Genomic DNA, 21,329 nt, shown 5'->3' with positions numbered 1-21,329 from the left:
AACAAAGGAATCAACTCTATGACCTCAATCCCATTACTTTTTTACTTACCCAAGTATCTCACTCCAGCTATCTCTCCTTTCTCTTCTCTATTGTCTATTTTTCCCCTAAAAACTGAATTCTTCCTATCAGCATACAAATATACTGTTTCTTCTACCATCTTTTAAAAAAATCCTTTTGATATCACTTTCTGTATTACTGATTTCTATATTTCACTCTATAGGAAGGATCTGTACTATATGGACAATCCAAGGTAATTTAGCAATTAAAAAGCATTCACAGTCTTTAGAGTCAGACAGACTTGACCAGAGTCTAAATCTTGATTTTATTACCCACTAGCTGCAAACCTGGGTAAGGATCTCCCTACATCTGAGTTTTCTCATCTGTAACATGGAAAAAAATACTCCTTACCCCCTAAGATTGTTCTGAAGAGAGAACATGGTAATATCTACAAACACTTATCACAGTCTTTGCTGTATGATTTGGACTCAGTCAGTGGCATATGTAATTAATGTTAGAAAAGAGCAAACAGTTAAATGGAGTAAAACAAAAGCTATAAGAGATGGGGAAGACCAGAGTTTAATATGCCCCCATTTCTAGGGTTCTAGGATTTTCATCAAGATTTGGAAGGTCAATTGGTTTTAAAACCAAGAATTGATGTTTCTTTTTAGTTTTTGGTTATAACCTTGCTGATACATAGGGCCAAGCTTCTAAGGTAATACAAAGTTTATTAGTATAAAATACTTAACCACAATTATATTATTTTTTGAAATGTTTATTTTGAGAGAGGGAGAGGGAGAGTCCCAAGCAGGCTTCCCACTTAGTGCAGAGCCTAATGCGGGGCTCAATCCCACCAACCACGAGATCATGACCTAAGTGGAGATCAAGAGTCAAATACTTAACTGACTGAGCCACCCAGGTGTCCCTACAATTATATTCTTAAGTAACTTTCCCCAAATGAATAACTAGGTGAGCTGCAGTATATATGATTTAAATTTTTTTAACGTTTTTATTTATTTTTGAGACAGGGAGAGACAGAGCATGAACAGGGGAGGGTCAGAGAGAGGGAGACACAGAATCTGAAACAGGCTCCAGGCTCTGAGCTGTCAGCACAGAGCCCAACGCGGGGCTGGAACTCACAGACTGCGAGATCATGACCTGAGCCAAAGTCGGCCACTTAACTGACTGAGCCACCCAGGCGCCCCTCAGTATATATGATTTAAACAGAGTTTTGAGTTTGTCATAGGCTCATGTCCAAGTGTGCCTTTTCTCTGGGGACCAACAATGCCTGTCAAGGCATCTGGATTAATCTTGTTTATGACTACCTCACTCATCTCAGGTTTGCCAGTGACTCTAGAATGAGAAACTGCTAATATGCCTTTGTGGGTTTTTTTACACTTAAAGAGTTTATACATGTGTATATGTACTTTTTTGTGTGTGTGTGCTTAGGTATTTAGGAAGATAAGGATAAATTCTTCCTATTCCATTTCAAATGTTTTTGACATCTTTTTGTACTATGAAATCTTGTGCTTCTTCATATTTGTGGTCTTAGGAAATCGAATTCTTAAAAATAATGCTGTGTAGGAGTCTCTGGGAGAAGAGATTGTGTCCCAGAAGTTCTGTGTGGGTAACTGAGGACAGATTCGCAGATTTCAGCCCAATCTGGTTTAATTTTTTTAAAGCAGTATCATGGGGGAAGTCGTGTTCCTAAGGCTTGAAATTTGAAAGGGAAAGAGAAAGGGCAATTATCCCTGTCCAGCACTTTCTGCCATCCCACCTCCTCCTGGAGGCTGGATGTGACTTCCTCACTCAATCTTGGGAGGTGGTTCCCTTGAAGAGCTACTTTTGGCCAGTCAAAAAAGATAGCACTTCCATCTGGTACCTCTGTGGTATGGCATGATGGTGAAGAGTGCCAGAACTGGGGTTGGGGCAACTGGGGATTTGATTCTGCTTGTCCCAGTTATTACATCCCACAGCAGCAACTTGGGTCTGAGAGGTAGAGGAATTAATGTTCAGCCTCATCACCCACCCCCTTTTTTTTTTCTTTAATGTTTATTTATTTTTGAGAGAGAGAGTTCAAGCAAGAGAAGGGCAGAGAGAGAGGGAGACACAGAATCTGAAGTAGGCTCCAGGCTCTGAGCTGTCAGCACAGAGCCTAACATGGGGCTCAAACTCAAGAACCCTGTGATCCTGACCTGAGTGGAAGTCAGACCCTTAACCGACTGAGCCACCCATGTGTCCCACCCACCCTTGATCTCCATCAGTCTACCCCCACCCTATTCTTGTTATGAACAAATGAACTTCTCTGAAACTTAACACTACATGGTTTTCCTATACCGCAATTCTGACGCAGCCACTAACAGTGACCTTGAGGAATCTGAACCTCTCTGAGCCCCAGTTTCTTACTTTTAGGGTTTTCTAGGGGATTAAATGAGAAGCACTTGATGTGAACCTGATATAGAGTTCAATCAAGGATAGCTATGATTATTGTTAACATCTCTGAGTTCAAATATACGTCACTGCATACCTGTATTTTCTTTCTTTCTTTCTTTCTTTCTTTCTTTCTTTCTTTCTTTCTTTCTTTCTTTCTTTCTTTCTTTCTTTCTTTCTTTCTTTCTTTCTTTCTCCTCAGGAGGACTTTAGCAGCAAATTAAGATAACAATTATTTGATTGCATTGCATCTGGTTGTTGGGAAGAAAACTTGTTTTCTTATAAAAGGAAGCAAATTACCAAGGCAAATCACAGACTATAAACAATATGAAAATATAGCTATGATAAAAAGAAAGTTTCCTGCTGTTTTTATACAGAAGAATATGGCTGGTGTGAGGTATTATTTCCAAACACCCTCGAAATAGACTTTTTGTTTACAATTAATTGTTCATGTCAGGATAGAAAGCACCATTTTACCCAGAGATTTTACCATAGCCCCTTAGGCTCAATGGAGAAAATATACATTATATTGATATAATAGAATAATATGCTAACCTTATGCTTTATTCACAATATAGAAAACAATTCCAAACTTACTAGGTACGAAGCATATAAAGTTGGTTGTAAAAACTCTTTTCCAGGCTTTCTTTCAATAAGTCCCATCGCTTGTGTTGTTACACAAAAATTTATAGTGGAAAATTACGGTAACTTCCTCTGTGACATATCAAAGATAAAGGCAAAATTAATTTATTTTTGCTCTTTACGTTTTCTAATAATTGCCTTTCTTCAGTTCATCCTTCATTTACATTTGTCCTCAGAATGAAACAGAAGTCAAATGAAAATGAAAGAAGTTAAAAAAGTACACGGTAAGAACCTGACCAAAAATGTAAAAAGACAATTTTTCAAAAGATGAAAATTACCATTTGTTTAGGGTGTCTGGATTATGGTTTTTCCAGAAGCTACACTGAGCCCTAGATTTCCTGGTGCTTCCCCAAGGGCCACCAAGAAAACAAGCAGAAAGGGGAAATGGTCTTACAACCAGTTCTCACTTAAATCAAAATGACACCATTTTAAAAGATTCTGTGTGTTGGCTTCTACCTAGGACTTCATTTAAAGCCTGGAGATTCAAAGAGAGGAAACTGAAGCATGGAATCAGAAGATCCCCCATTTCCGAGGATGCTCTGATTTTATAAATCAAGTTGGTACTCTCCCTGGCGTGAAAGACACTTCAAGCTCCTATCCAGCAGGACAGTTTATGGGGCTTCCAAAGGGGATTTGTTTTTGTCCATTTGGCCGGAATCTTCATACCATAAATCTATGATAATTACACAAGTGGGGATCAGAATATCCACCTCCCATATGTTGACTGTATGCTACTCAGCCTTATACAATAAGAATACTAATTTGTTGAAGTCCCATTAAAACTCATTTGCACATTTTGACTATTCGTATCTAAATGCCTTAAGAGTTTTTCCAAATGAGCAGATTTAATCTCTCTTCTCTTGGGTGTAGTTACCTTTTCTTAAGATATTCTCCTGATGTTCACTCAAGCTAAGATAAAATCTGCCTTCATTGCACACATCCATTCAAGCTATATAGCTTCTTCACAGGTGTCACATTATTTAGTACTTGGTGTCCTATGAAACAATGAAGTCCACTATTCCCATTACACAGCTGCAGTACCTGAGGGCTGGAGAGGCTAAAGAACTCATCAAAGCAAGTTTCCAATCTTGTCTACATCTGTTATCCAATCTCTCTGGGTTTACATTTGCTGCCTTCTTCTTTTACCTTCATTCACTTCTACTCTACTAGTCATGGATTATTTATATACCACATGCACTATATTTATATCATCAGTTGCCTTCACCATGAGAGGGAACCCTACTATTATAATTTTACATGGTGGGGTAAAGTGGATAGAGGAAATACAACGTATTGAGTCCCTACACTGTGCTAGATGCTAGGGATACAAGAGAGCTCCTGCTATCATGAAGCTTACAGTCAAGTGAGACAGACAGAGAAAGAGAGAATAAGTAAGTAAATCAAGCAGACAACTACACATGTGAACAGTGCTATGCTGGAAACACGGTGCTGAATAGAGAATGATGAGGTCTTCTGCTTCAGCTGGGATGGTAACAGAAAGCCTCTCCAAGGAAAACCCATTAAAGCCTGACTGAAGGATGAGCAGGACTCAGAAAGGCAAGGATTAGAAGGGAGGCAACACAAGTGTAGCGTCTTGAGGTGACAAACAGACTGGCCTGCAGAAAGAACTGCCAAAAGGCCAGTGTTATAGAGCTCTGTGGATGGACAAGTGTTTGTTTGTTTGTTTTTTCTTTTAAAGTTTTTTTTTTATTTATTTTGAGAGAGAGAGAGAAAGAGCAGGGGAGGGGCAGAGACAGAGGGAGAGAGAAAGAATCAGAAGCAGGCTCCACATGGAGCCAGATGTGGAGCTCGAACTCACAGACCATGAGATCATGACCTGAGCTGAAATACAGAGTCAGATGCTTAACCAGCTGAGCCACCCAGGCGCCCCTGGACAAGTGTTTTCAGAGGGGGCGAAGTGGTGAGCATATTAAGGGAACTATAAGAGCGTGTGTTATGGGATGTGTTTTTCCTTCCTTTAAGTGCATGAAATGTGTGTAGTAATAGTCCAATGTGAAACCAGTGGGTAGCAGCTTAACTTTCGCTGTGATAGTGAGCAGGATCAGTCCTAATGAATCCATATTCCCTCAGTTTCTTCTTCTAGGTCCAAACACATCTGTTTGTAAGATGAATTAAAAGAGCCTAGAGATGGACATGGCTACCAAGGAGCCAAGCTAATAAGATGGTATGACCCTGGCTTAATCCTCACAACACTGTCAACAGAGAAGTTTCCTTGTTCCCCTTTTATAGATAAGTGCTCTGAGGTGTCAAGAGGGTAAGACATTTGCCCAAAGATGCCCTGCTAGAAAGTGACAGAACTAAGATTTTTATCTGGATAGATCTTAATGCTGTCAGGTTATCAACCACATGCTCACTGTGTCTTATAGAATGCACCTGTGGTTAAAAGTAAATGTCAAGTTAAACTGGAAGCAAATTTCATTCACTTTATACTTCACATTTTCTTTATTTAAAAATGTAGTGTTATGAATTTATTCATTAATTCAGCAAATGCTTATGATCACCTCCTATGTGTTCACACTGTGGTAGTTACTGAAATTGAGCCATGCATGAGATTGACAAAGTAAGTCAGCAATCCTGAGTTAAAGTTAAAATAATAATGATGACATTTATCATTACAAAAAGACACTTTAGACATAATTATAAAGTACCTTTAAAGTCAATTGCTAGTCCTCTGAGGCTATCATCTGGCTTTGGATTTTGCACATACACTTTTGTAAGACAAAGGGTTGAATGGAAAAGAGAATTGAAGAGTGTTTTTATGATAGTGGTTCCTGGACTGACTAAAATCACTCACACAGCAATCTCTGGAAAAAATCTAATGAGATTTTTCTGATGAGAACGGAAATGATTGCTGGTGATCTTAAGGTTCTGTGAAGCCATCCTAGGATGTAATTTTTATGACTCCATCAGCCAGCTAGTATCTTAAAGTCAACAAATGCATTAAAGATTTAAGCATTTTCTCCTCTTCAAGCATTAAAATAAGCCCTGGTTGAATTTCCTGACACTCCAAGTTCAGATTAGGAGCTCCTTCTCTATTTTCATATCAATCTACACTTCCCTATCACACTAGATCGAAATTGCCCATTTACTCGTCTACTCTCTCCCTAAACCATATGCTCTATGAAAGCATTGACCATATGCTTCTTATTTACAGGTGAATCCCTGGAACTGCATGAAGTCTCTGGTGCATAGTAGGTGTTCAATAAATATTTCTGGAAGAATTATAAGGGCCAATCATTGCAGAGATGTCTAAGACCCTAACATACACAAAAGCAAAGGGCGTAGCAAGGTCACAGTGCTTGGCATTTACTCACATAGACAGAAGACAGAGAACAGAATTTTGTATAAGTAACTTGGAGCTAGATCTAAATCTGCCTATTAGTGAAGACCCTTCTGATGAATGGATGTCAAGATCTGTTAGAAAAAAAGATTATGGTTCACTATATGCCTTGTCTGTATGGAAGGATGCAGACGAAAGAAGGTTTGAAGGGCCGGCAGTTTCCAATCAATGAGGCTTGTGCACGTTGTGAATCACTTCCCTGGCACATTGTGGAAAAGTACTAGAAAATCATTAGCATGAGGACTTTGTGAATGAAGTTATCAATTATTTTTTTTGCCTACAGATATGATATTTTCTATCCATCTCAACTGGACAATCCTACCAAAAGTACTTGATATAAAACAGTCCCTTAGTAAGTGTGAAGCCATCAGATCTTTTCAAACAAATATTTTACATTATTGAGCATTCAATATGGGCCTTTATAATGTTGAAAGTATCACACATTATATCATTAGTCATTACTGCTCCATGCCACAGGCTTATCTTATCGAGAAAAGCCAAGCAAAACTGCTCATTTTCTAATGCATACTTTTCTTACACAAATCAAAATTGACCGTTTTCTATTTCATTGCAGCTTAGCAAGTTGTAAGGCTCCACACAGGTATCCCTCTATTTAAAGAAACAAAGATATTTCACCTCACTGGCTAGAAAGCAAATTAATGAGAACTGAATCCTATTTTCCATTTTCATTCCAGTGCAAATTTGCAAGCACAATGCCCACAGGAAAGTTTTTCCACCTGACCTAACTAAATACTTATGCTGTAAGACAATGAGCCATGATTCCCAAACAGTGTTTGTTGTGCTTTGTATCATAGGCCAGCTCTCCTTCTGATTAGGGAGTTTTCAGAACTGTAACGCTTCCCCCGGTCTCAAGTCTCCCCGTGGTTTTAATTGTATGCTTCTGCAACTCTAACATCTGTACACCCCTTGCTCTTATCCCAGTCCCTGAAAGTCTCTGCTGCTCCAGGATCCGCTTTACAGGAAAGTCACCATTACTAGAACCCACCTCCCCTTTTCTCTATTTCACTGCCCAGTACTGTTGACCTGGACAGTCTACAATATTGTCTAAAACACAATATGCAACAACCTCAAGGCATCTATTTTTGTTTTAAGCTTATTTATTTATTTTTGAGAAAGAGAGCAGGGGAGAGGGAGGGAGAGAATCCCAAGCAGGTTCCATACTCTCAGCACAGAGCCCCATACGGGGCTCAATTCTACGAACCATGAGATCATGACCTGAGCCGAAATCCAGAGCCGGACGCTTAAATGACTGAGCCACCCTGGTGCCCCAAAACCCCAGTCATATTATGTGAGCCATCAAGTTGTGTATAATGGGTTGCCTTCTATTTTCATCAATGGAAGTAATTCACAGTCATTTTATATTAAATACACTCAGAATAAAAGATCAGTATAAATTGGGGTGGGAAAATGGTATGAATTTTCTACTTTGGAATGTGACTGATGAATGAAAGTGGAAAGTATCAATTTCTTCCCATGAGCAGGTCACACGGTAACAGCCCTGCATTAATGCTCCGATTTCTTTTTAATGCCACACAGCTCAGCTGCTCAGTGTGGAGCAAAATGTCTGGTTTTCTTTTTTTGGAGCAATTTGAATGATCCTATTGTCAGTGGAATGCTCAATAACCATTTTCTGTCACCACGAAGGAGAATATTCTCTAGGTTGAGATTCATAAAAGGTTATTCTAATTCTGCAGTGACTGAATATATAATTTAAGTCGTATTCTTAAATTTCATTTCTGCCTCATATCAGCCTAGGTTCTGAAAAGTTGAAAACAAGGTGGAGGGAAAGGCACTATTAATGACTCCCATGATGGAATAGCCAGGGGAAGAAAAGAGTTACTAGAATTTGAAGGCTTTTGGGGTGTTTCCTTTTATACATATTCAGATTCAAGTAAAATGCACAGTTTGAATCTCCTTTTTAAAAATATTTGTGGATGTGTTTGTTTGATTGTTTCAAAATGCATAAAATCAACATACTGGGCAAAGTGTCCAAGGGGAGCATCAGAAAGAATCAGGTGGTTTATTTAAAGAAAGCAACTGTGTCTCCTCCATCCAGTATATACAGCCATCCTGGTAATTACTAACACTTTCACAGCACTGACCGGGTGCCAGGCACTGTCATAAGCGCTTTATATATAGCAACCCATTCGATTCTATGAGTCAGGAACTGTCTTCACCTCCATTTTACAGGTGAGGAAAATGAAGCACAGAAGTAAAATAATTTGCCAGGGATCCCAATAGCTAGGGGTTCAACCTCGAGCAGTCTGGACCTCAAAACTGAGGCCCTTAATTACCATGTTCTGCTGCCTAGGAAGGCAGGGAGGAGGAAATGGAATACCTGAGCGGTCAGAGAATTAAGAAGACAACCTGTTGGTCTCATAACATTCTTTGCATTCTGGTACAGTTCTCTTCCTACTGGAGCTACTTTCTCTATTTTGAAGCACTTTTTTGAATCTCGAGTCCCTCCTAGGTTGTTCCTTAAACCATGGCCACACCCCACCTTCAATTTGCTTCAATTTAGTTGGGTGAACCAACTAAAAGGAGACCACATGAGCCTTTGCTGCTGCTAAGTGTTTTTCTCAGTCCCTTTGAGCTAGCATCTCAGTGGGTGCAGGTGCTAAGAGCAAATCTTTTGGTAAGATTTCCAATTTGTATGTAAAGTGCTTATCTGAGTGCCCAAAGCACTTAGTGGAAGTTTGGAAATGCTGTTATTATTTAAAGTATCATCACTCCATCGCTGTTCTTTAGTTGTTCTGTAAAGAGATAATGTAATGGTATATGCAAACAGTGGCATCTGGGACCATAATAGAACTCTGTAGGGGGCATCTATTTCTCATTCTTCTGAAAAATATTTGTGGAGGACCTACATTTAGTCCAGATACTGTGCCAGGTATTGTGACGAACATGACAGATACAATTCCTATCTTCATAAAGTTTACAGGTAATGTTAAAGACACCATTAAATAATCGATTATAATACAATACTATGTGTGCCACAGTAAAGGAGAATAAGGTCCTCGGGTCAAAGGTAAGGGACCCCCAATCCAGATACGATAGACTAGGAAAGACTTCCCAGAAAAGATAAACTCTAGATTGGGACCTGAAGATGTAGTTCATCAAAGCAGATGGAGGCAGAATTCCAGGCATAGAGAACATCACATACAAAACCAAGCAAGTATATAACAGCATTCAGGAACTTAAAGAAATCAAGTATAGCTGATATTAAAAATGCAAAGGGCAGGATGGCAACAGAAGATTCTGAGGAAGGAAACAGTGGTCATTTCATAAAGAGATGTGATTCCTGGTAAGGAGTTTGCATTTAACTTATAAGAGCAGTTGTAAGGCAATGAAGAACTTTAAGCAGGAATGACATGGCCAAACTCACATTTCAGAAATCTCACCATTTTTGCAGCAGGGAGAAGAGATCCAAAGGGGATTACACTGAATTTGAGGTAGGGAGGAAAATTTAAGTTTCTTTGTAGTAGTCTAGAAAAGTGTTGGGAGAGGTGATCAAGGGGACGTAGCCACTGGTTGACACATGAGCTGGACCCAGGCAAATTAGAAGCTCCTCCACCCTCCCCTGTCCTTGGAATGTGCTTTCTGCTGGCCTTCCCTGCTCCCAGAAGGTGCTCCAAGGACACGGGCTTGAGGTAGTGATACGGTGTTGAGACCATCTGGATGGTTTATGTCATTGAATCCCATTAAGGCCTCTTTATAAACTTTTAAGATTTGGCAGATGGATGCAGAAATCTATTCATTTTGGGGAGCCTGGGTGGCTCAGTCGAGTAAGCATCTGACTCTTGATTTCGGCTCAGGTCATGATATCACAATTCATGAGATCTAGCCCCATATCAGGCTCCCCATGTCAGCCCCATGACAGTGTTTTATCTCACTCAGAAGCTCCCAGGTTTAAGAAGCAACAAAAAGCAGTGCTGGTGGTCTGGACCAGGGTAGCATCGGTGGTGATAGAAAGAAATGGATGGACTTGAGCGAGATGAAGAAGAACCAAGGGGACTTGCCATACGCTGGGAAGAAGGAAGAGTCAGGGATGCCACCCAGGCTTCATTCTCCCCTGGGAGAATGAGTAACTAATGATGCCAATTACTATGATAAGGAACACAAGAAGAGAACAGGTTTGGGGGAATACAAATGATGAGTTCAAGTGGAGTTCAATACAGTTGAAAGAATCCAAGAATATAAAATGTGAATAGCCAGGAGAGGAACTTTCTCACCCAAAATGATTCCTCTTCCCAGTCTATGGGACCCACTGTACATCTCAGTAAGCTCATTGCACCCATGATATTAGCCCATTTTAATGATAAAAACAATAATGGAATATTAAATAGTTCTTAAATTACTAGAAAGAAAAACAAGGGTTTCTTTTACTGCCTTCTAAAGCAAATTAAAAATTAAAAATGGACTTGCCTTGGGTGAAATAAAGGGGATTAAGAGTATACTTATTATGATGAGCACTGAGTAATGTATTAAACTGTTGAATCATTATGTTGTAAACTTGAAACTAATGTAATACTGTATGTTAATTACACTTCAATAATTTAAAAAATGGACTTGCCATCATTTATTAAGATTTCTTGATGGAAATACTGAACTTGAATCTGATCTAGTCTCTAGAAACTAGAATCTAGAGTCCAGATCTAATGAATTCACAGAAAATGTAAGGTTCAGGAAAAAAAAATGTTTTAATGAAATCACAAAGATCATATAGATGTATAAGTAAAACCAGAATGCTGGATATTGAACATGGCAAGCAATTTGGTTTCTTCAAACAAACAGAAAGGAAGGGAAGAAGGGAGGGAAGAAGGAACTAGGAAGGAAGGAAGGAAGGAAGGGAGGGAGGGAGGAAGGGAGGAAGGGAGGAAGGGGACATTAAAAGAGATTTAAGGGGTACCTGGGTGGCTTAGTCATTTAAACTTCTGACTCTTAATTTTGGCTCAGGTCATGATCTCAGGTCATGAGATCAAGCCCCACATCAGTGGGGCTGGAGCCTGCTTAAGATTCTCTTTATCTCCCTCTCTCTCACTTTCTCACTCTCATGCTCTCTTTCTCTCTCTCTCAAAAAAAAAAAAAAAAGATTTAATATATACATTTTGCTACTTTGTTGCATATGGTTTAAATACAGGTTTTTTTTTAAATTTTGAATGAAAAAAGAAGTAGCAAAGACAATAGACCTTATCTGAATCTTGACTCAAGAAGCCAACTTTAAAAAATATTGTAACAGAATTAAAGAAGTGTTAACATCAATTAGATATTAGATGATATTAAAGAATTACTAATTTTATCTGTGATAACAGTATTGTGTTATATTTTATTTTCATTTTATTTTAGAAACATACAGTATTGTATTTGTGGATGAATGAAATGATTGATGTCTGAAATTTGCTTCAAAATAACGCAGTGCAGACAGAAGGGAAAGTAGGTATGAATATCTATAATACAAGATTGCTCTTGTAATGTTAATTGTAATTATTGGAACTTGGTGTCTACATTTGGAGGCATCTGAAAATTTCTGCGTGAAGTTTTTTTAACTGACTTGCCAAGAAATACAGCATTTGAGGAAAGCCATAGCAAAGAACAAAGAACAAGAACAATAGTTATGATGCAGAAACTGAGCATCCATGTGTCCATTTCTGAAGAACTTTCTTCTGTATATTGGATGCATACTCTCTCCATTATTCATGTTGGAGGTGTTTCAAATGGCACATTCTCAGCTATTTCCATTTCTAATTTCTTTGATACAATGTTAACCTCATTAGGCTGTCAGGAACATATTTGGTCTTCTCTTTCCATTTACATATATATATAAATATTACAATATTTATAAATATACATAATAAATATTTATAAATATTTATCTATTTATAAATGTTATATATTTATATATAAATATATAAAATAAATATAATATTTATAAATATACATATAATATATACATATTTTTTAACATGTTGAGACACTACTTAAGGGCAGTCTCAGAGACCTCCCCATTCTGCCCACATAATGACACTTCTTTTGCTGCCAAATTCATTCAGTGATGCTACAGACCTAGGAAGAAGGTACCTGAATTTGCACAAGGGGCTGGGCTCAAGTGACATATCTTGTTTGGCATGAAAGTGAAAATAGTGTAAGAAAATATTTTACTAGCATGCTTATATCACTGTTATATTGAAACCAATGCTTAGAGCACAGCACCTTAAAGAGATTTTTAAAAATTACATCCATACACCTACCCTTTGCCATCACTATTACCATTCCATATCTGCCCACACATGGGTCAACTTTGACTTCATGATAAAGCCTTATATTTAAATTGTGCTATATTTTTAAGTTATACATTAAAAAGCCTCATGCCTTAAGAGCACTCTCTTCAAGATGCAAAGTCACCTGATCTACAACTATCAAAGGGTTTCTTGTGTACCAAAACCCCTGAGAAAAGTAACACCTTGCCCTAGAAGTATTCTAAATACATGGCAGAAGAGAATTTTTACTGACAATGGAGAGAAATAACTTGAAAGCAGGAATGACTAAAACAGGACCAAAAGAGATTATCTAAGCTGGAGAAGACAGACAAACAACACAGAAAGAGGAGAGGTAGGTGGTAGTAAAGACCAATCCTTCACAGTTTTGACTACATTGCTCTGTCACTTCGTTTTGAACGTGACAACATCATATCTCTCTGGGCAATAAAACAAAAGTTATCATTGGTATCTTTTGAGTAACCAGTAGAAAAAGAGCTAGAATAATTTCAGGATAGATGCATTGCTACCTGTTAAGAATAAACCCTCTTACTGAAGCTTTCCAAAGTCAATGTTGGGTAAATTACTCACGGTGGCCACAACCACATATTTCTTCCCAATACAAGGTCATACAGTTGAATTCTGAGTAATCACTTTCTGATTGACTTTTCTCCAATACCCCGTCTCAGTCAACAGCCCTGAAGTTCTATGTGCTGTGAAAATTTTACAAAAGGAAAGCTCATTTAAAGTGGAATCCAGATCCCAGAATGGAAAGCTCTCACACCTAAACACTTGTCATCAATTGCAGACCCAACAGGAAGAGATGGACCTTGCAAGTCCATACTGTTTTACTATCCTGCAGAGGAAAGAAATGTTTTCTACTCTCCCTGGCAAAAGCCCCAGCCAATAAGAGATTGTCACAAATTAGCCAATGACAAGCCATTATACTGAGAACCCCTAGTTTACTCCAATGGGTTTTTTGTTTGTAACAGCCCTTCTCAAATGCCCATCCCCACCCCTCTCTTCTATAAAAGATAATTTTTCTCCTTTGTTCTTGAGTTTGCCTATGGTTTTGACATAGCTTGCTTGTCCTGAATTGCAATTCTCTATTATTCCTGAATAAGCCCATTGTTGCTGGTAAAATAACTGCCAGCTTCATTTTTAAGATTAACAGTACATAAAGCCATTTAGAGAGTTTTGTGGAAACGACCCTTTAAATTTAAGGAAATAAAGAGATAAAAGATTAAAACACACTGACAAGCAGCAATTTGTTGAAAAGGTGATGAGTTGATGTCTCTACTATAATTCACAGACCTCACAGTGAATGTTTTTGAAGTAGCATCCTATGAATTAAACTCCCTACTTGTCATGTTATCACAGTTTTATTAGAGGCAAATTCCTTTGATTTGAGTGTTTCAGGCATTTATCTGAAGGAACTCACTCATGAGTAGGATTTTAAAAATTGTTTATAGTTCTCTCCAACTGACAACAATCTTCTGACTCTTGGGCATTGGAAGACGGCCTAACTAAAAGGTTCATTTATTTTTCTGCACCTGTGATTTCATTCCTAAGTGGTATGAAGAGCTACTGAATCTCTGGTTCAAAATCAGGACTTTTCTTTTCCAAATTACTGAGCTCCCATTACATTTACAGGTGAGTCAAAAAGGCATTCTCTGTGTTATTGCCTTCTATGTAATGCTTGAAGAGAAAAGAGGTAATTATTCACCTAGTGGGGTGGGAGAGAAGGAAAGTTACCTTATCACTGTTTTAAAACAAAGGACATATCTATAATGCTTTGTGAGGGAATCCTAGCTAGACATTTCTTTTCTGTGCTCTTACATCAATCATACTTTCCTAGTTGGGGATAAATGAATCATAATCCATAGCATCTCACATATCATATTTTGGTGTGTAAGCAATGCAGACAAACACATTTCTTACCACCCTCTTCAACACATACAAACACCTATTGACTTTAATTGTTCACAGTTCTCCATTAACTAAACACTCAGTCTACCTGATGTTGACCATCAATTCTAGGTCTACATTAAGATTAAATAAGACAAGAATCTAACCTGTTAATAATTGACAGGGAGATTTTGGTCTTTCAATTTCCCCTTGGAAAACTTGTAAGAAAATAGGGCAAACAGGGAAAGAAAGGGATCTCCCCCATGACTGTCAGCCAACATATGTAATGTATTCATTTCTCATTGTTCACTTTTTATCGTGTTATGGAACCAGGAAGAATGACTTTGTATTATCCCTGGGTTATTAGAAGTGTCTGATTGCTTGGAGTTAATTCTTTGGATCTAAGGAGTTTATGTATACAATACAATTTTTTTAAAACCTAGGAGCATGTTGAGTTTCTCTCAAAGAGCATCTTTTTTTGTTTGCTGTTTGTTTGCTGATTGATTTTTTTGGGTTTTTTTAAGGATGTGGAGGTGCTCCTGGGGACACATGCTGCCCCTTTCAGTCTCTCAGGTGGTGGTTCCAAGTGCTCTGCTCACACAGGGCACACTGGAGCTACGTGCTGGGCAGTGCTAGGCAGGGCTAAGCAGCACTAGGCAGGGCTGGGCAGGGCTAATGCTGGATGAAGAGCATCTTTGCATAGTCAACTTCCTGCTTTAGAGCACCTCCCATAGTTTCAGCCCATTAACCCAAGCACAACAGCTTGATGAATTAATGCTTATATAGGCACAGTTGGCAGCTTCTAATTAAATAATTATGGTTAAGCGTCTGCACAGAAGCTGTTATGCACCCTAGAAAGCCAGCTGTCAGTTTTATTGGTCCTAAGACAGAGGAAGAGTTAATACTTAGCTCTGGATGTTACATACAAAGGGAAGTATATCATATATGATATATACGCTGTGCAATATGAAGTTGCATTGTGCTTGTGCTAGCCTGTCCATTAGTGATGAAGAGCAAACTGCTCCTCAGCAACCTCTCAGAAACCCAACAAAGAAGGAAGAAGTTATATGATCAGCAGAGCAGAACCTGTTCAGAGCAATTTACAGAGGACATAGTGTTAGACGGATGAGTCTTTGATGAACACACAAATGTCACTGAGCTAGCAGGCAAATACATTTCTGGGTTTCGTTTAGATAAGCAAGTGATAGAAATCTAATGTGGTCTTTTTTGAGATGGTTATGGTGGGTGTGTTTTCATTTACTTGCCTAAAGCTTCTTAAGATGCTGTTTTCAAATATTAGAAATTGGAGAACAAAGTAAATGTCACAAACCTAGATTTGAACTCTTTCTAAGATGCATTTTTCCAAAAAGTTAGGAAGAGATATTTGTTCTATAGAATTACAGATAATGTCAGAGTCCTTTATAGAAGGCTAAAAAGCTAGAGTCTTATCTCACCACCCATGGGGTGGTATCTGGTGACTAAGCTCCATCATAGAGGAAGATATAGATTATAGATAAAGGCCATTGATAGGTTTGTTGGACCAAATGATGCTTGTTATTACACATCAATATGTTTTTGAACTGATAGCTGATTCCATTTTTCTCCACAGGCTGTCCTTTCCACACAATCCGTGTGTCCTCACTTCTAAAAATCAAATGTGCCATAACCCAGCACAGAACAACTCAGCTTGCCACTAGCCTCTTTAACCAGGGTTCCCAGAACCATCTCCACATGAATAAACACAACTGTAGGCAAAAATCAGTCCAGGACATTCAGTCATACTTTTATGTTTAAAAAAGAAATAGACATTTTAATCCCCCGAATTTATGGATTTACCTTAAAATAAGAGGAAACTGAATTTTAAAGTGGAAACATTTCTTATGAAATTCTCTTCACCCAACCCCCAGGCCTTGTTAAAAATCAACTGTTAAATCAAGCACTAAACTTTACAGACTGATTTACTGTTCCCCCTCCAGAGATCAAGGCTTAAAGTTTATTTAGAACAATGCCATTTCATAAAACAAAGCAATGTGTACCTTATGTCATCATTTAAGCAAATGGACTGACCTCTAAGTGCTTATTTAAAATGCTTCAGAACAACTGCTTCCATTCCTTTTACCCCCTCCCATTTCCTTTGATGTCAGTAATTCTATCACCTCAGCTGTCTGGAGATACTTGCTTGTGATTGACAATTCTCAAAGATCTAGTTCCTTTTAGTTCAGTACAATGAAGTCTGCAGTGCAACTCAAGTCTCAGTACAAAATGCTAAAGAATCAGATAGATTTGTAAAGCCTATAAAAGCAAGTTTCAGACTTGGTGGGGCAGATAGGGGGTCTTTTTATCAGTCTATACTGCCATCTATCTAAGCAAGACCACATCATTTGGTATTAAATCCATTTGTGTTTTCAAAGCCCCTAAAGGAAAGCAAGTCTCCAGCAACTGGCTTTACAGATCCCAAAGTTCCGATAAAACAATGGACAGCACCACCACATTCACTCTGAGTCTGCCAGTCTCCTGTGGACCAACAGCCAAGTTCTAACCATCATCTTATCCTCACAACTCGATATCTGGCAAACAGACATACATGTCTGCTTTCATTCCCCATATCACCTAAACCAGTATCATTTGCATCTTGTGATTTCTGAGGCCTCTGAATATTCTGTGATGTCATTGATAAAACAGATGAGAGTTGCTTAGATAGACATGAGACCCGAATTATAGCCTCTAGTATTCTAGCTATACCTCAGGAGTTTAAAAACAAAAACAGACAAACAAAACCCAGAGTATTCCTTAGACACTGACTGAACGTTCAAACAACAAACATCTGTAGAGAGAATTGATACAGATGAAAAATAGAAAGAACCCTTTGTACTTACGGTAGAAGACATATTCAGTGTAGCTTGACCAGATCTTGTCATCTGTATATTGGTTGACAAAAGATGCTGTCACTGAGGAGTTACAGGCCACCATGTGGAATCCACACTCTGACAACATATCAAAAGCCCTTTCCAGATGCTTGAATTTGAGATAAAATCTGGAGGTGTATCTTTCTGGGGCTCGGTCAGGGTCTCTGCTCTCATTCAAAGTTTCTCCAAAGACTTCTTTTGCCAAAGAAATCCTTCCACAAACCAAAATCCGAGGAACTCTACGAAACTTGGCATCTGCCTGCCCCTCTCTGCCCATGGTGCAGGACCCCCTGTAACCCACAGTAATGAAGCCCCACTTGCGGTCTGCAGGGAGCACTGAGGAAGGAGGGCAGATTCTCGTGTCGCTTCCTTGGGAGGCATCTTCAAAGTCACTATGGCAGAATTCGTCCGGGCTTTGCTTGATCTCATCAGGGGTCAGGAGTTTGACCAAGTCTGGGAGCTGGAAATACTCAGCTTCCCTTTTCAGTCTTCCCCTTTCTGGAAAGTGATCAGGCAGGACCACCTGCCTGTCCCTGAGATAGTCCAGAATATAACGGAACAAGAATCCGTCTCGGTCAATGAAAAACCTTCCTTTGGAGTCCTTGGCTAGATCGTTAGCCGTGTCTCTCTTTGGGGAAAACATTTTCCACAGGAAGGAATGAGGGATGCTTATTAATGTGGAATGGCGGGTGAAATAAACTTGACCGCCAACATTCAGCTCCACGACCTCAGGAAAGGAGTTGGGAACTGCAGCCCCTTGTTCTCGAGGATAATAACGACTACAGTTTCCACTCAAAGCCATTGTCCCTGTCTTCTTTTGCTTCTCCTATTTTGATTTGAAGGCGCAATCCAATGGAGTCACAGCCTTATCCTTTGCATCAACTTGTCAAAGAGGGAGAAGGATGCTAACTTCTTAAAAATGACCTTCTCTCTTACCCCAGTTTTTTCCCCAAGCAAGCAAAATTTAGAAGAGTCCACAGGTGAAGTGATGCTGCAAAAGTAGTTTAAACCCTGGCTGGTGGTGAGCTATTACTTCATAGAATATAATCAACTCATCTCCATCCGATCTGCCCCAAGCTCAGATGTGGAGCATCTGCCCCAAGCTCAGTAGGCAAGGCAGGCCAAGTCCCCAGTTACTCAGAGGTCCATCTGAAGGAAAAGAGAGAAAATTATTTCCTCAAACCCAGCATGAGTCAGAAAAAAGAGACACCGCTGGAGAGAGGAGAGGGAGGGAGAGGGAGGGAGGGAATAAGGAAGGGAGGGAGGGAGGGGGAGATTATTTGACATAAGCAGCCCTGGAACTACTGATTTCAGCCATTCAACTAAATCATGGCTTCTCACAAGCTATTTTGTGTCTACATGTTTATTCATATGCCTCTGTCCCCAGCAATCATCATTAAAAATATTTCTATTTGTATTTCTGCCTTAAAAAGGGATACAAGATTTTCAACTTCTAAAAGGGGATTTTTCCTCCCTGCTGATCAGGAAAAGCAAGAAGTCTCAGAACTTACCTTAGTGCTGAAAACCCAGCTCCTGTGAAGAAATACCCATTTGCAAAGCAGTCAGAATCCACAGCCACCATCTGGAGCTTGTCAAATCCCGAAGAGGTAAAGGATAGAGGTATCAATGAAAAGTGCAGGAGAGATGTGCTCTTAGAAAATAATATTTTTATATATATATTTATATAAATGTATATCTGTATGTATGTATATAGGTATGTATTCACTCCCAATCCCAAGTTGAAACAAGTCACAAAAAAGTTAAAGCGTGATGAGAGGTGGTTGGGTTGAAGAAGCGAGGCAGAGAAAAATACCCAGACAAAGCTTCTCCAGTGGGGGGGAAAAAAAAGGTGGGGGAGAACCTTTAGAAAGAATCCTTAAAACAAAAGAAGAGTTGCAAAAGGTACTGGGACTTAGAAGCCTTTCAGAAAGCCCAGAAACAGAAAGACAGATATGCCTTGCTGGGGTCCCAGGTAGCCACCCCACCTGCGGGGCAAGGGCAAACGGACTCCCATGTTCGCAGGCAGGTGGGAGGCGCTGGGAACCGCCGCGAGCCGCTCCGCCCGGCCGCCGCAGCGCGGAGGGGCCGCGGGGGGCTCAAGCTCGGGCTTCTCCGGCTGGCGGCGGAGCTGGGTGGTTCCACAGTTCCCAGTGCAGTTCGGATGCTGTTGTTTCAGCAGTGCAGGCAAGATACCATCCAGGGAAATGACTATTACATCATCTTAAAGGAATAGGGCTTGGAGAAAGCGGAGGAAGCTCCGAGTCACGTCGTCCTCAGTGACAGGTCGCCAGGACTGCACGGGGACGCTGCGCACTGGCCACAGCACGCGACTCCCGAGCTCCAGGCTTGGGGCGGGGACGCGGGGACGCGGCGCCTCGGCGCCGCCGCGCAACCACTTCCCTGGGCGTCCTGTCCGCGAGTCTGGAGTTTGCAAGGGCCTTCGCTTTTCCTTTTCTTCCCGCCTTTACACCTCCACCGCCACCACCATTCCCCAGAAATAAGCCCCCCAACCCAGCGGTGACATAAACACAAATGATTATGCATTTGGAAATCCACAAACAAATCTTTGCACATGCACTGAATTTTTGCTGAAGGACAAATTTCCCCTCTAAAAGCTTTTTTTTTTTTAAAGAAAAAAAGCACACCAAATGAACCCCAATAATCAAGGTACAAAGTGGCTTTTCTTTAAAATCAAAGGGGATTAAACCATGTCCTCATTCAGATGCCCTCTTTTTTTCCCTCTTCTCCATCCCTCTCCCCCCCACACACCTGCCCAGCATGAATAAATAAATACAATCTCTCTGGAATTATCCATGCTCTTTCCAAAGCATGCATGAGGCACTGATACCCTCAGAAAGCCCACAGTTTACATCAGTAAGTCATTATCTTCGCTTACCTGATAGAAATTGTTACCTGCAACCTTTTTCTGGGGCTATTTCTTTACTGAGCATCTCTTCGGACGTCCCCAGCCCCCTCCCAACTCATCCCAAGAGGACTTCAGGGGAAGACACTCCCGGCTAAGAGACATTTTACTCAGGTCCCAGAGGGCTTCCTTAAGTGCATCATTATAGTTTCAGGAAGGCATTTCCAGGGCAACCTAATCCACTAACAAAGTGCTTCCAGTCGATCCCGCCAGTCAATAATGGCCCAGCCAACAGCTTACAGTAAGTAGGCCATTTCTCCTTTAAAATGCCAGTGTCTTAGGACTTACACTCCTAATCAGAATATAGCATTTCATCTATGAATAATATATGTGAGGCAAACTCCATCCCAAATAATTGCTACTTTAAAAAAATGAAAACCAAAAATGGAGACAAAAGTATGAATTAGATACATTTTAAGGGATCATGTGTTATTGCCAACTCTTGCCCTGAGAAGTAGCTTAAAGATAGACTCAACAGCAGGATAAATTAATTTCTAGTTTAACAATCTGTTCTTTCAATAAGTATCAGGTTACTGAACACATTCAGAGTGTTAGCTAACACTCCAACACCTGATTATATTTGACTTTTTTCCTTTAACTAATGTATTAACCTGTTCTGGCCTCAATCATTGGGATTTTAATGCTGGACCAATCAAGGAAATGTTTATTATTTGGTGCAATTGTATCGCCATCTAGTGTCTATAAACTATCAGTGCAGATCTGTAATTGACCACTTAACCTGAGCCAAAAGTTAGATTTTTTTCTTTATTTTAAAGTTTTTGTATTGGTTTAAGTAGTATTAGACACACACTATTCACCATGATGACAGAATAAAAACTTAGCTGCCAACAGAACAAGGAAAGAAATGAGTCTGAGTCTATGCTCA

General features: G+C 39.6%; 1 protein-coding gene across 1 annotated transcript in view; it reads right to left on the bottom strand.

Moving 5' to 3' along the window:
- KCTD16 (potassium channel tetramerization domain containing 16) overlaps positions 1-19,172 on the bottom strand; it is a 259,816-nt gene extending 240,644 nt beyond the window's left edge. The window contains exons 1-2 of the mRNA XM_030320587.1: positions 19,032-19,172; positions 17,491-18,669 (exon numbers count right to left, since the gene is read on the bottom strand). Of these exons, the coding sequence (XP_030176447.1) occupies positions 17,491-18,322 (832 nt within the window). The 5' untranslated portion in view covers positions 18,323-18,669; positions 19,032-19,172. The remainder of the gene's footprint in view (positions 1-17,490; positions 18,670-19,031) is intronic.
- Between the last annotated feature and the right edge of the window lie 2,157 nt (positions 19,173-21,329).

Source organism: Lynx canadensis, chromosome A1 (genome assembly GCF_007474595.2).
Source record: "Lynx canadensis isolate LIC74 chromosome A1, mLynCan4.pri.v2, whole genome shotgun sequence".
In the NCBI taxonomy this organism is placed as follows: Eukaryota; Metazoa; Chordata; class Mammalia; order Carnivora; family Felidae; genus Lynx; species Lynx canadensis.
The sequence above is the reverse complement of the archived record's forward strand: the minus strand, read 5'-3'. Positions and strand labels throughout refer to the sequence as shown.